Below are 14,256 nucleotides of genomic sequence, written 5' to 3' on the forward strand. Positions count from 1 at the left end.
AGGAAGAGCCGGTGTTTACCGTTTGCGAACAGGAAGTTGTGCATCGTGCCAAAATCGATGCAGTCTGTCAAATCAAACGATTTATTGCGGAGAAGATGAATTTAAAGTGTTTGTCCGCTGCGGAAAGACTTGGTCGAGGTTAATGGAAAGCAAACGCTGAGAGATTTTGCAATAATGGTGCATACTGGAAAGGAAAACTGGTTTTCCTAGGCAATTCGCTTCCTGTGAGGTGACACCGCCATACAGGTAACTTCGTCTACTCCCGATACAGCTGTCATGTAAGTTAAAGGGTATAGATCGTTACACAAAATAAACACTTCTCCTGAATACCGAGTGACAATTAAAATGCGAACCGAATCTAATATGTGACGTTAAGAGCTTGTCCAGTGTGATTCTGTCAGTGTTGATGCAGTAAAAATGCTCTGCATTGAATTCCTGACATGACATGTTGTTCGTAAAACTTGCCATATGCCAGTCATTACTGAGATCACTTTGTCTAAATGTTATTTCCAGATTGTCCTTGAAAGACAGGTAAGAGCTTTGAATAAGGATTGTAACAAACATTCTGCTACTTTTTGACATGTTGCATACTCTTTATTCCACGTCAGTCACTACTGTAGCCTGTTTCAGTGGTGTTTCAATTAGGACATTGTCATCATACATTTTGTCATCAGACATACATACGAAGGAGACATTTTGTCTTTTGTAGTACAGGTATTCATTATGTTTTTCCCTGACAGTGAGATAGGCAGACCCTCTCAGTATAAGGATGGGTGCTGAGAGCAGTGCCCTGCCAAGCTGTGTGCTGGAAGAGCCGCTGATGACGCTGCCCTCTGGTCTTACCATGTACTCCGCCCTCCTCCAGGATGGCAAGCCTGCCTCCGTCTTTGTGCATAAGCAAGACAATGAAGATAAGGTCAATAAAGCTGCCAAGGTATAAGTGAACAGCTAACAAGTGACCTCACCAATAACCTGCATTATCTGTCAAAAGTTTGGGCACATCTGCTCACAAACACTTTATTATTAGTATTTTCCACATTTTAGAATAATAGTGAAGTCATCAAAACTATGAAATATAAATTGAATTGAAATATGGGAATTATGTATTAGTCAAATTTTAATATATAAATAATAAACAGTTAATAAGTATATTATAAATTATTAATAACTTAATTATATCTATATAAATATATATGAAGAATTCAGATGCAAAAGCCTCTAAGTGCCATCTGAAATTTTCTTCTAGAATGATAATTTTTATAAAGCTTGTATATTTAAGTTAAGTATTTTCACTTAAATGACAATTAATAGGTAATTTGCATTGCCATTTAAGTGAAATTATTGAACTTAAATATACAAGCTTTATAAAAATTATCATTCTAGAAGAAAATTTCAGATGGCACTTAGAGGCTTTTGCATCGTAACTTTTTTTTCAGCCTACCTCTGAATCACTCAGCTATTTCAGTTCCGGACATGTCATGTACATTGAAATGAATTAACCTGAGATAATACATCTTCCTTTGCAGCACTTGAAGACATTAAGGCATCCATGTCTTCTTCGCTTCCTGTCATGCTCAGTGCAGGGTCACGGTATACATTTAGTGACAGAGCCAGTTGAACCATTAAAACGGGTGCTTGACAATCTTACTCCAGAGGAGATTTGCGCAGGCCTCTATGACCTGCTGCAAGCGCTAGTTTTTCTACATGACAGGGTAAGAGTCCATTTACATTTAATTCACGTTTTTTTTTTTATTCAGACATTTAGTTGAAAAATGACATTATATGTGACCCTGGACCACAAAACCAGTCACACGGGTAAATGTTTTGAAATTGAGATTTATACACCACATGAAAGCTGAATAAAGTTACAAGATATCTTTATGGAACATGATCTTTACTTAATATCCTAATGATTTTTGGCATAAATGGAAAATCAATAATTTTGACCCATACAATGTATTGTTGGCTATTGCCACATATATACCCATGCGACTTGTGACTGGTTTTGTGGTCCAGGGTCACATACTGTATACACTCATTGTTCTAGCTAAAAATCATTCCTTTTTGTCTCTTAGGGCAAATCAAGTCACAACAATGTGTGCATATCCTCAGTGTTTGTCAGTGAAGATGGCCATTGGAAGCTTGGGGGGATGGAAACCGTCTGCAAGTTTTCAGAGGCAACACCAGAGGTGACATCTGTTACTAGTTTATGCCTTATAAAGGTACACTATGTAACTTTTGGCCCTCTCACGGTAAAAAACAACAACCATAATAATCCAGTAATGAAACAAGTGAAGTATTTATGAGCGAGTCATTGAATCATTCATTCAAACTGATTTTTAAAAAATAATTCATTAAAAATGTAACTTTTTAAATAGACTGCAATTAACATTTTCTCAGAACCTCTAGTAAAATACATGCTCTTTTGCTTAGTTGTGTCAGTGATCTCTGTTTGAACATCGTGAAAAAAAAATCTCCTGAGGTTCGAGATTTAGTGTGCTCCATGTCATCCTTTTTTGTCGCTCGTTGTGACAACTAAGCTACGCCACTTCCACATGGGTCAAAGTAGCTAGAGCAACTTTTCTCTATTTACGGATATGACGAGTTACACTTGGGAGAGTGACACAAGTAACAATTTTGAAATTCAAAAAAAAAAAAAACACATATAACAGGCTTACCATAGTGAATCGGGGTAAGACAAAAACATGTTTTAGAAAAAGGATTCATGGTGTATTGACTTAAATTTTGTTAATTTTAAACAAAACAGTTACATAGTGTACCCCCTGGGTCTCAGTGTCTCTTTTGTTTCAAAAGATTTTTAATGTCATGGCTTTGTTAAAAATAGTTAAATATTTTTAATTCCAATATATAAATATATATATATATATATAAAGTTATAATAATATATAGATTTATATGATATATATTAAATTATAAAGTTGATTACTCTAACCCTTTGTATGTGTGACTTCCTCTCCAGTTTCTCAGAAGTATCCAGAATGTAAGGGAAAATGGTGCCATTCCCCCTGAGGAAATGGTAGGTACCATATATACCACCATTCAAAAATTTGGGGTCAGTAATATGTTATGTAATTTTAAAAAATATTTCTATTTTAGATAAATACTGTTCTTTTGAACATGCAACAATGTACTAGTACAAATACAATGTAGCACAACTGTATTCAACATTGATAATAATAAGACAATCCAAATCAGTAAATTAGAATGATTTCTGAAGGATCATGTGACACTGAAGACTGCTGATTTAGCTTTGCCATCACAGGAATTATTTACATTTTAAAATATGTTAAACTAGAAAAGTTATTTTAAATTGTAATAATATTTCATAATATTAATGCTGTACTGTATTTTTAATCAAATAAATCTATCCTTGTTAAGCAGAGAAGACAACCCCAAATCTTTCATCATAATCATATTTGTTGTTGGAATTCACAAGGCCTGGGACAAATTACAGGCTGACGACGACAGCCCTGATAATTCTGACTAAGTAATTTAATAATGTTTTTTGTTTTTTTTTTAGCTTGAAGGATTCAAAATTCTTCCCGACAAGCATGCCCACTCCCGAGACGCTTTTTCATTCGGGGTGATGGTGGAGGCTTTTCTTCCACTCCTGACGGGACACGGTTAGTAACGCTCTTAATTCAGCAGACGAATGTAAAGCGGGCTCGGCGTGTCTAGGATTCATCCTGTTGTGGAAGTTGCTAAGCCCTTACTGCTCAGACATTGTGACATATTTGTTAATGGACTGACAACTGCGATCACAACGATTTTACACGTCAGAGGCTCTTTAAAGACAGGTTTTCCATTCAGAGCGGGTTATAATGTTGTCATGTTCAAAGAACAAAATGATCCACATGAGCAATGTAATAGTGATGCAACATTTTGGCTTCTATGCTGATTTTTGGAGCAGAGGCTCACTGAAAACATATGTGTGGCTGTCTGTGCTATCTTTTTTCCTTTTTTTTTTTTTGTGAGTCTCACCCACTAAATAGTTTTTCCATTCCCTCTTTCTTACGTGTTTTTGTTTATTTTTCCATGTCTGCTCCCCATTTTTGTAACCTCCATGTGGTCCTCCACCCAAACTTTCTGTCTCAGTCTCAGATGATTTGTTGGAGAGTCTAAAGAACATGCTGCAGGCCAGCCTATTGACCCCTGACCCCATGTCTCGCCCATCACTCAGCATTCTGCTGACTCACACTTTCTTCAGGTTCGCTTTTGAAAACTACTCTATTTAAATTAAGTCTATTCGTGACACAGTGTCTTTTGAAATTACCCAATTTTAGCTGAAAATTCAGCTTTGCCATAACAGGAATAAATTACACTTTAAATTGTAGTAATATTTCACTATTTGACTGTTCTTGCTGTATTTTTGATCAGATAAATATAATTTAGTTTGCCTATAAAAAGTTAATTTCCCTAAATTTAAATATAATGATTATTAAGATGATGAAATGATTTAAATGCATAACCTATCTCTTATAGAAATGACTTCTTAGATATCATGAATTTTCTGAAGAGTTTAACCCTGAAAAATGAGGAGGAGAAGAATGAATTCTTCAAGTAAGCTTCCCTCTCAAATACATGATTTTATCAGAAGGATGACATGTTGCACTTAAATAACTGTGTGTTTCTGCAGGTTTCTCTTGGACCGAGTTCAGAACCTCCCAGAGATGTTAATTGCTACACGTCTGGCTCCTAATCTACTCAATTCTTTAGTGTTTGCTGAGCCCATGGCTGTGAAAAGCTTTCTTCCTCACCTCCTACGGCCTAAGCAAGGTAAAACCAGTCAGTAAACTTTTAGGAGATGCTTACTTGTACTCTTCATTAGTCTCAGTGGTGATCTGTTTTCTGATGTACAGACTCGAGTGTGAGCGCTGGAGAGGAGTGTCTTCTGTCTTTGTCTTTGTATCGGAGATACGTGGTTCCTCAGCTCCTCAAGCTCTATAGGATGAATGAAGAACACGTCAGGATTGTGCTTCTCTCCCACATTCACATCTATGCAGAGTTCTTTCCTCATGAAGAACTCAAAAAACAGATTCTTCCTCAGGTACTGAGAATGTTTGTTCTTGTATCATCAGCTTAGTACTACTGTGTACTTGTTTAGAGAAATATAAAATTAAGTTGATATTTATACTTTGATTGTTTCAGTTATTTCCCACACTTTATCATTCAGGTTTTGCTGGGAATGAGGGATACAAATGACTCACTCGTCGCTCTGACGCTACAGAGCTTGGCTGTGCTTGTCCCGTTGCTGGGTGCCCAAGTTGTTGTTGGTGGGGAGAGGACAAAAGTTTTTAAACGGACTACGCCAAACTTCCCCAAGTCCACAGAGGTCACCCCTGAGAGTAAGTATCCTGTAGCTGGATTCTCATTTATCAGGAAGTCTTCTTAATGGCTAATGTATTTATAAATTAAATTCAGATGCTAAGGTATGAAACACTTTTGATGGTACTAACATTATTTGCAGGCCACTGGAGGACGCTGCTGCATCAATTTCTGTAAAATTATCTGTTTTTCTTTCCTTATAAGAGGAGCTGAATGCACCACACTTGAAAACAAAAAAATAGATTAATCACATTGATTATAAACAGACAAAGACATTTTTCATGTTACAAAAAACCATATACTCTCATCTAACTTTTTCCTCTGCAGCATCGCCTGTGCATATTGTTGGGCCATTGCATCCCCATATCTCACAACCACCAAAAGTTCTGAATGTGTTCCCTAAGGGCTCGGAGGACAAAAAGGTTGTTATAGAAAATGTGTACTCCTTCCAAGCAACTGAAAAAAACACTACCCAGCGCACCATTGCAGAGAGAGCAGGTATGCCACAACTGACACTTACAGTTCTGAACTGCTTATTCTCAAGCAATAATTTGGACATTTGAAAAGAAAAGCTAAATTTATCTTGAATTAAATGTATTTGTCCCTACTTGGTGTTTGAATGTGCAACCCTTCTAAAACAAGTGGTCTCTCCAGCATTGAGCAGCGAGATGTCATTCCCTTTGAATGGGTACAAAATTGGCACACAGGCTGTGGACAGCATGAAAAGTAACGGAGCGGTGAGATCCGACGAAGACTGGCCTAACTGGAGTGACACAGAGGAGGCAGAGAAAGACAAGAGCCAGTCAGTCCAGATCAGCATTCGGTCGGCAGACATCCCAGATCAGAGCAACTCTGCTATGCCAGCTGACAATGAGGATGAGAGCAAGGAACCTTGGGATGATTTCGAGGACTCAGAAGTGACTTCAGGACAATCACCTTCCACTGCTTTACCAGTCTTTGTACCAAAGACATCAACAAAAAGCAGTGTGTCATCTCCTCCAAAACAATCAAAAGCACTCAAACTGAACCCTAGTGTTAAAAGTGTTCCAGATCATAACCATACCTCATCATGGGACCCCAGCTGGGACCAGGGAACTGACACCCTCAAACCCAGCAAAACAAGCTTGGCATCGGAGCCCAAGCCAAAAAGCACAATCAAAAGCCCTGAAGCTGGAAGTCTTGGTGAGGAGTTCACAATTGCGGTGAAGAAAAAGCCAGAGAAAGATCCAGAACTAGACTTCTTTGCAGACATGGTCCCAGATATAAAGCTGTCTTCCTCATTTCTGCTCCCTGTGGAGAGCTCAGCTAGTGAACTCATCACGGGACACACATCAGACCCATTGATAGATAGACTAAGCCTCACTGCCAAGTTTGCTGCAGCTGACTTAACTGAAGTAAGTTCAGCTGTGCGACCCAGCATTTTTATAACTACAGTATATCGATGAATACCATTGAAGCGTTCGCTAAACTTTTGTTTTGTTTTGACAGACGGAGGCAGAAGGTTGGGGTGATGACCTCAACTGGGAAGATGAGAACGCATGGTGATCAGCTTGGTCCTTTACACAAAGCCATATGACAAGAGATTCCCATACAAAAACAGTTACATATTCCATCATGACATTATCACTAAAGACCAACCTAGACCACAACTTGACATAAAAATGTAATTAAGAACTATAATTTAAGAGAATAGTGTGGAATTTTCAGATTCCCCCACCCAGTCCAATATGATAATCACTCTACTGTCACCATAGAAATTGTTTGGCTACTGAAAAAGGTTCTGTGCAGTTTAGTTTTTTCAAGATAGCATGACGGACCTAAATATGCCAAATTATATTAGGAATCCTTCAGTTATGTTTCACAGAAAAGGGGTACATAACTTGAAAATACATCTACTTCTAATGTTTGTTTTATTTGTGCCATACAGTTTTTTTTTGTTTTTTTTTTGTTCGATGAGCCTTAGAGGACAGACAGCCTCAACTTGAGAAAAAATACATAGACTCTAACTTGTTCAATAGATTTGGGTGAGAGCCTGACATAATTTATTTGTATTATCAGCTGCTGATTAAATAAAATGGTTTTATGGTATTTGACCTTCTTTGATTCCTTTAGACATTTTGTTCAGATTTGTTTTATGTTGACTGAAAAAAAAAAAAAAATTCTGCCACAGACATAAGGTTGACACTACACCAACAGACACCAACCCAAGCCAGCAGACGTGTTTGTTAGATTTCAGATCAGTGTTAGCTCGTTGATTGGCATTTGTTTTCAGTGACTGAATATGTTCAATCTGTGTTTGTCGGGTTATGGAATGTCTGGGCAGTATGGTATGATTTTTTTTTTTATGGTATCAACAAACTGATTTAATCTGGTGATTGTTGGTGTCTGTGCAGAGTGAACTAGCATTTAGACGGATTTACAATTAAAAATTTAACTGACAGCCATGATGTCATTGTAATTTTTAAATTCTGAATTGTAATTAGTCTTCTTGCATTTATTTCGCATATCTATTTAAAGTCATCTATTTTGTAAATGCATATCATAGACCTTATTGTGAATAATTCATCCATGTTTTTTCATAATGACTCATAACTCATTTAGTTAGTTTAAACCCCCACCCCTCGACATGCTCGCATTAATATTCAAGTGCAACGGCCATATCTCAACAACCGACATTACACTCTGATGCAAGCTAAAACATAGAAGAAAAGATCTGACGCAACTTGTTTCATTGTAACTAACCCTTGTAACCATGTAACTGCCTTTACACTAAATGGTATGTTGATTTTCATGCACAACCAAAAGAAAAATTACTGCTGAGCACTAGTATTTCTTAATAAGGATAATGGGATGGTGGCATTAATATTGTACATTCATGTCCTGTTGAGTCAGAATCTCATAATTATAATAATTGTGACAGTGCTAAATGCACCATTAAATGGGGCACTTCAGACTTAAAGATGTGATGCCAATATCCACAAGAATAACAAATACTAGAAGCTATAAAATCTATAAAACATTCAATTTTAATAAACAATGAAATTGTCTTTTGGAGTGACCCTTCTCCATATAAGCTTCTATACAAATATCTTAGGTGACATCAACAAATGTAGTGGTATGGAACAGACAAGCAAGTGTTGTGTTAAAAGCAGCCAGAGGTGGTGGTGTGGTTGAATCAGGGCTGCTGTTCTGTAGAGGTGTTGATTTGAGTTATCAGTGTCTGTAAGACCTGAAGTCTGGCCCTGACCCACACTGGAGGGGACGGGCTGTGGCCATGCCCCTCTATAGCCTGCAGGGCTTTCAAGGCACTTTCTGCTGTCTGGAGGTATCGCTCATACTCCTCTTCTGTGTTGGTCTCCTGTCTTGCCTTTTTCGGACATGGCTGGCACAGAAGAAGAATTATAGAATTAGTACAAGTTTTTTTCCATCGGTATGTCAGGCAGAAAAGTAAAACATCCTTTCACTCACTCACCTCCTCAGTAATTGGTGTGTGTTCAGGTGAGCTGTTCTCACGCTCCATTTGCTCACAGTGTTTCTCTATTATACTCCTCCACTCCTTGAGACGTTCTAGTCTCAATTCCTCAGACTCCTGCAGTGAGACGGTCTATAGAAAGTAATACAATAATCTATATAAGGAACACAACAATAAGAAAAAAATTATACATTTAAAGTTAATGCATATCTCACTTGTTACCTTACTGAGGAAGTTTAACACTTTGGTTTTGACCTCCTCTGATGTCAGTGTTTGAGATATCACTTCCTCATGGTTGGTTATCTTAAAAGTTGAAAAAGAGGGGTGAACTGGATTACAAGTCATCTTAATAGTAATATATATACACATATAAATAAATAAATGGATGAGATGTTAGGTTTTTCAACAAATAAATATTAATAATAAAAAAAAGAGTTCTTGAGAGACTCAGAGACTCTTGAGAGAGTTTTGTGTCATGTTTCAAAAATGTATCATTATACATTCACTTCTGATTTACTCAAATACAAATTTAACAATTGAGGATACTGCTTGTTTAATAAAAAACTACTTGGTTAAAAATGGTTATATAATGGGAAATTTCTGACCTCTGCAAAGAGGCCAAAGGCCTCCAGGACATGATGGAGTATCAGCCAGGATGGGTGAGTCAGGAGACCATTAAACAGAGCACTGATTTTGAGCAAAACTTGGCACTGCAGTCACACACATACATATTCATATGCATATGCACACAAAGAGAAATGACTTATCTTGATGACTTGATCTTAAAAACATCTTACTCATATTCCACTTATACCTGAATATTTGGAGGAAAAAATACTTTTCCCATGGAAGCAAGGAACTCCAAACCAGCTAAAAGTAAGTCATCAGAGCATTTCTGGATAGTCAAACCACTCAAACATGAAACAGCCTGAAAAAAAAAACACCCCAAAAAAACACTTGTACCAAAATAATAAAAAAATCGAATTAACAAAGACAGATAAAGCTTTAAAGGAAAGGTTCTAAAGATACAGTAAAAATTGAGGTGAAAGAAGTGGAAAACGACCCACTGAATGTAATGTTAAAAGATCACCTGGACGATGACATGTGGCTCTACACTTTTGATCAGAACAGCTGATAATGACAGGAGTAGCTTCACAGTGCACTGGAGAGGAGGATGAACCTGCACCTGATAATAGTGAAGAAAAACTATAAACCCAGAAACAACTGAATAAGAATAATTCTTAATTTTCTCATGCCATTCCTGCAAGTACAACTGCTTAGCATAAAGGGCCCTATTTTAACAATCTAAGCGCATGGTCTAAAGTTCACGGCACAAGTGCACTTAAGGTGTGCCCAAATCTACTTATGCTAGTTTAACGACGGGAAAAATGGTCAGCGCGGCAGGCACATGGTCTAAAAGGGTTGTCTCTATTCTCTTAATGAGTAATGGGTGTGTTTTGGGCATAATGTGCAAAAAAACAAACCGAGTCTCATCTCCCATTCCCTTTAAAAGCCAGTTGTGCTCACGCCACGGCGGGTTGCCATTTACATGGTGGAATTTGCAAGCGGAAAGACTGAACGCGTCTTTAGAGAGGAAACGGATATGCTCGTGCGCAAGGTTAAAGCGCGTGAGCAGACCATCTACGGGACAAGCCGGATTCCACCATATCTTTATGTACACAATATTAATCTTTTACATTGTAATCCTTTCATTTTTAATATTTGGCTAGTTTGTGTGCTGCTGTGCGTCCCTGTGTGTGTAATAAGCAGTGTACGCACGCTGTGGAGCCACCTATAGGCGCACCTTACTAACGTGCTCTTTAAATAACAAAAAATATATTGCGCCATTGACTTTAGACCACGTTTCAGTTGGTCATTGGGGTTATGGGGCAGTCTATTTCAGTTGCCTCAAAATAGCAACGCGCCTGAACTCAATTCGTTTTCAGACCAGCACACCCATGGGCGCACAAATGGGTGCAAATGCATTTGCTATTTAAACAATGTGGCGCAGGACGTGAAAATAACTGCGTTGGGCTGAAACTAGCAAAAAACAATTGCGTCGCGCCATATTGAGCCAGGTGTATGATAGGGCCTATAAACTTAAACTTAGTCTGTGTAAAGCTATACACAACCGTTCACAAATACGGGGTCGGTAAGGTTTTTAAAATGTTTTTGAAAAGTCTCTTGTACTCACCATGGCTGCATTTATTTGATTAAAAATACAGTAAAAGCTGTAATATTGTGAAAAATGATTACATTTCAAATTAACTTAATAAATTAACTTTATTAATATTTTATAATGTAATTTACTCCTGTGATTACAAAGTTTAGTTTTCAGCAGCCATTACCTGGAATACCATGGAATAAAACAATTTAAAAGATAATTGCTAATTTTTATCTCGCAATTCTGCCATTATTTCTCGCAATTGTCAAGTCAATTCTGACTTCTTTTTTCAGAATTGCGAGGTTATATCTCAAAATCCTGACTTTATAACCCACAACTGTGACTTTATATCTCGCAATTCAGCCTTTATATTGTGCAATTCTGAGGACAAAAAGTCAGAATTGTGAGATAAAAAGTAGCAATTACCTTTTTTATTTTTTATTCAGTGACGGAAACAAGCTTTCATATCAGTGTCTCATGATCCTTCAGTAATCATTCTAATATGCTGATTTGGAGCTCAAGAAACATTTCTTATTATTGGCAATTTTGAAGACAGCACAGCACAATATTAATATATTAACAATTTATAATGAGTGTAAACTTCATGAATGAATTGAGCAGAGTGCGATCGCAAATCAAATAGCCGCGCTGCAGTCTCTGTGTGTCTCTCAGAAATCAGGGCTGTGACGAGAGTGATATCAACTAAAATTCTACATCATACATTATTCATTACAGCGAGATGGTCTTTCTGCTGGGCCTTAGGCCTGTCGCACCTCCAACGGTGCCTTTGGTGGACTATGCACGGCAGAGGCGTCCTCTTCTCTGAGGCAGGCCTAAACCTGTCCGCATACCACAAGGGTTTGCTACAGGGTCTTCAGCTGGGGACCACCGCTCATTGACGTTTCGCCCCTTAACCAAGACCGTCTCATGGTGTCGGGGCAGTGAACAGGGACGTCTCCCTGACACCCCCTGCAGCAAACCCTAATTAGATCTTACACCCCAAGCCTTATCTTGTCGCTTCAGCCAGAGCCAGTGGCTTGCTTTTCAGCTTCCTCAGAGAGCTCTTTGGTGGATCTGCTCAGTGTGGCTCCCCGTAGTCCCAGGTCCTTGAGCAGACGTGATGTTGATCTGCCCACAAAGCCTCTAGCTCCCACCTCCACCGTGTACAGCCTCACACTCCATCCACTTTCCCTGCACTCCGCTACCAGATCTGCATACTTTGCCTTCTTTCTTTCATAGGCAGCTTCCAGTCCCTCCTCCCATGGCACTGTCAGCTCGATCAATATCACGGACTTCACAGCTGCCGACCACAGCACCACGTCTGGTCTTAGGGTAGTGCTGCATATCTCCTGTGGGAACTGGAGCTGCCTTCCCAAGTCTACTTCCATCTTCCACACCGCCCCTGGTGTTAAAAGCTTGGTGGGTTGTCTCTTGGTGGTATGCATTGCGTGTTCCCCCTGCCTAATGAAGTGGATCCTGCGTTGGCTCCCTGGTGGACTCTGGTTGTTTGCCTCCTGTCGACTTTCCTCCAGCACCTCTGCCAGTTTCCGGAGCACTTGGTCGTGCCGCCATCTGAGCCGACCCTGTGTTAGTGCTGTTTTACAGCCCGACAGAATATGCTGGAGTGAGGCATTGATGGTCGCACAGAGATCACAGGATTGCTCTGTTCCAAGCCATTGGTGGAGATTTTTTGGCCTCGGGAGGGTGTCGTACGTTGCCCTAATAAGGACGCTGAGCCGAGCCTGTGGCAGTTTCCAGAACTCTGCCCAGCTGATTGCTCGGCTCGCAACACCCTCCCAAGTTGTCCACCGCCCCTGCTGCCCCTGTACCACAGACCTCACTCTGATTTCCTCCTGCTCAATCCTGGTGACCTCTGCAACAACAAGGTCCTTCCTCTCCTTCCTACTTGCCTTGGACCATGGGATGGGTGGCTGGCTCCATCAAAGGCCTGCCTGCCCTGTCTGGACCATGCCCACGACGATGTTGCAGTCTTACCATCACCTTCTGCACCTCCTCCTTGGCCCTCCACTTCCTTCCAGTCTCAACTCTGGCATTTACATCAGCCACTGTCCTGTCGGAAGAGTCCCTTAATTCCATTACCAGCCTTGCTTTCTCCTGCCTATAGCCCAGGGTGATGGATTTCAGGGGTAGCTGGAGTAAGTTCAATCCATACAGGCCAGCAGCTGAAAAGCACCGTGGTAGGCCAAGCCATTTACGGCTGTGAGGTGACTTCGCACAGCTTCAGAGGCCACATCACCCTTGGGTACAGGGTGAAGTGATAACACCACACCTTGTACTTTCCGGGTAACTGGCTTGCGTCAATCTTGGATAGGCCTTCTGACAGCTGGAGAAGGATTATTTTCCCCATATCCTTGTCCGAGAGACCAGATGTATAAAGTCTTCCTAGGCTTCGGATGGGCTGATCCACGATGCGGGGGATGTCTTCCCCACTGATGGTGAAGGTGAGTCTGTCGTTTCTCTTCCCCTTTCGCAATGAAAGGCTCCTTGACTTCTGTGGCTTGAACTTCATCCTGGCCCAGGTGATCAGCTCATCCAGCCTTTTAAGTAGCCTAGATGTGCATGGGGCAGTTCGTAACAGGCAGGTGATGTCATCCATATAGCTCCTTAGGGGCGGGAGCCTCTGGCCTGCAGACAACCGGACCCCACCTACCACCTGCCTTGCCCCAATCAGGATGACCTCAAATGATGCCACGAAGAGGATGGGGGAAATGGAGCATCCCATTGGGATCCCTACTTCCAGTTGTTGCCAACAAGCGGTGAACTTCTTCAGTGCAAAGCACATGTGCATGTCTTGGAAGTAGTTCATGATCATGGTCCTGATATTGTCTGGGATGTAGAAGAATTCCAAAGCTCCGCTGCACACTAAGGCTGTCACTTTTTATTCGATATTCGAATATGCATCCGAACATGTGAAATATCCAAATATTTGGTTTTTAAAGAGCCATGTGTGGCGCATTTTTTACAGTCTATGATTAGATCGTTTGTTTTTTATTTTATTGTTTGCCATCTCATCCAGTAGCGGGCGCTCTAAACGTATTGTAGAATAGGCTCATGACCAAATCGAGCGAATAGCCAAAAGCCACCCTGTTTTGAAAATGGAAGATAACGCACAGAACAGCCAGCCTGATCAGACAATTCTACCCCAACTCATCTAAAAAGTAGTGTCTGGAAATATTTTGGGTTCTACACCGTAGATGGTAAAGTACCGTATTTTCCGGATTATATATCAAAATTAATTCATACTGACTGACAT

The 14,256-nt window shown here is 39.9% G+C and overlaps 2 protein-coding genes across 4 annotated transcripts in view; one reads left to right on the forward strand and one right to left on the reverse strand.

The window, feature by feature from the left end:
* On the forward strand, positions 1-7,785 carry scyl3 (SCY1-like, kinase-like 3). Of its 2 annotated transcripts, none has more exons than XM_081378848.1 (14): positions 1-246; positions 741-934; positions 1,527-1,712; positions 2,076-2,189; positions 2,981-3,037; positions 3,542-3,644; positions 4,117-4,228; positions 4,504-4,581; positions 4,658-4,797; positions 4,881-5,068; positions 5,195-5,366; positions 5,674-5,844; positions 6,001-6,740; positions 6,835-7,785. In XM_081378848.1, exons 2-14 carry the CDS (start codon positions 770-772, stop codon positions 6,889-6,891), a joined length of 2,283 nt encoding a protein of 760 aa, XP_081234974.1. In that variant the 5' UTR covers positions 1-246; positions 741-769; the 3' UTR covers positions 6,892-7,785. The 2 variants fall into 2 exon arrangements, with proteins under 2 accessions (XP_081234974.1, XP_081234973.1); XM_081378847.1 differs by having other exon boundaries at positions 3-246; positions 5,989-6,740; positions 6,835-7,555.
* The window catches only part of firrm (fignl1 interacting regulator of recombination and mitosis), a 24,329-nt gene continuing 17,369 nt past the window's right edge, over positions 7,297-14,256 (reverse strand). For both annotated transcript variants that reach the window (XM_081378846.1, XM_081378845.1), the window contains exons 20-25: positions 9,909-10,004; positions 9,633-9,746; positions 9,424-9,528; positions 9,041-9,121; positions 8,819-8,950; positions 7,297-8,728 (exon numbers count right to left, since the gene is read on the reverse strand). In XM_081378846.1, coding sequence (XP_081234972.1) covers positions 8,522-8,728; positions 8,819-8,950; positions 9,041-9,121; positions 9,424-9,528; positions 9,633-9,746; positions 9,909-10,004 — 735 coding nt within the window. In that variant the 3' untranslated portion in view covers positions 7,297-8,521. The remainder of the gene's footprint in view (positions 8,729-8,818; positions 8,951-9,040; positions 9,122-9,423; positions 9,529-9,632; positions 9,747-9,908; positions 10,005-14,256) is intronic.

This window comes from Scardinius erythrophthalmus, assembly GCF_964197995.2.
Source record: "Scardinius erythrophthalmus genome assembly, chromosome: 11".
Lineage (NCBI taxonomy): Eukaryota > Metazoa > Chordata > Actinopteri > Cypriniformes > Leuciscidae > Scardinius > Scardinius erythrophthalmus.

What these genes read in the sequence shown, in the direction of transcription:
- scyl3 (XM_081378847.1), top strand. Translation starts at nt 770, where the DNA reads ATGGGTGCTGAGAGCAGTGCCCTGCCAAGCTGTGTGCTGGAAGAGCCG. An exon ending in TAGTTTTTCTACATGACAGG is followed by an intron (nt 1,713 to 2,075) that starts GTAAGAGTCCAT and finishes TTTGTCTCTTAG; the next exon opens with GGCAAATCAAGTCACAACAA. An exon ending in CCATTCCCCCTGAGGAAATG is followed by an intron (nt 3,038 to 3,541) that starts GTAGGTACCATA and finishes TTTTTTTTTTAG; the next exon opens with CTTGAAGGATTCAAAATTCT.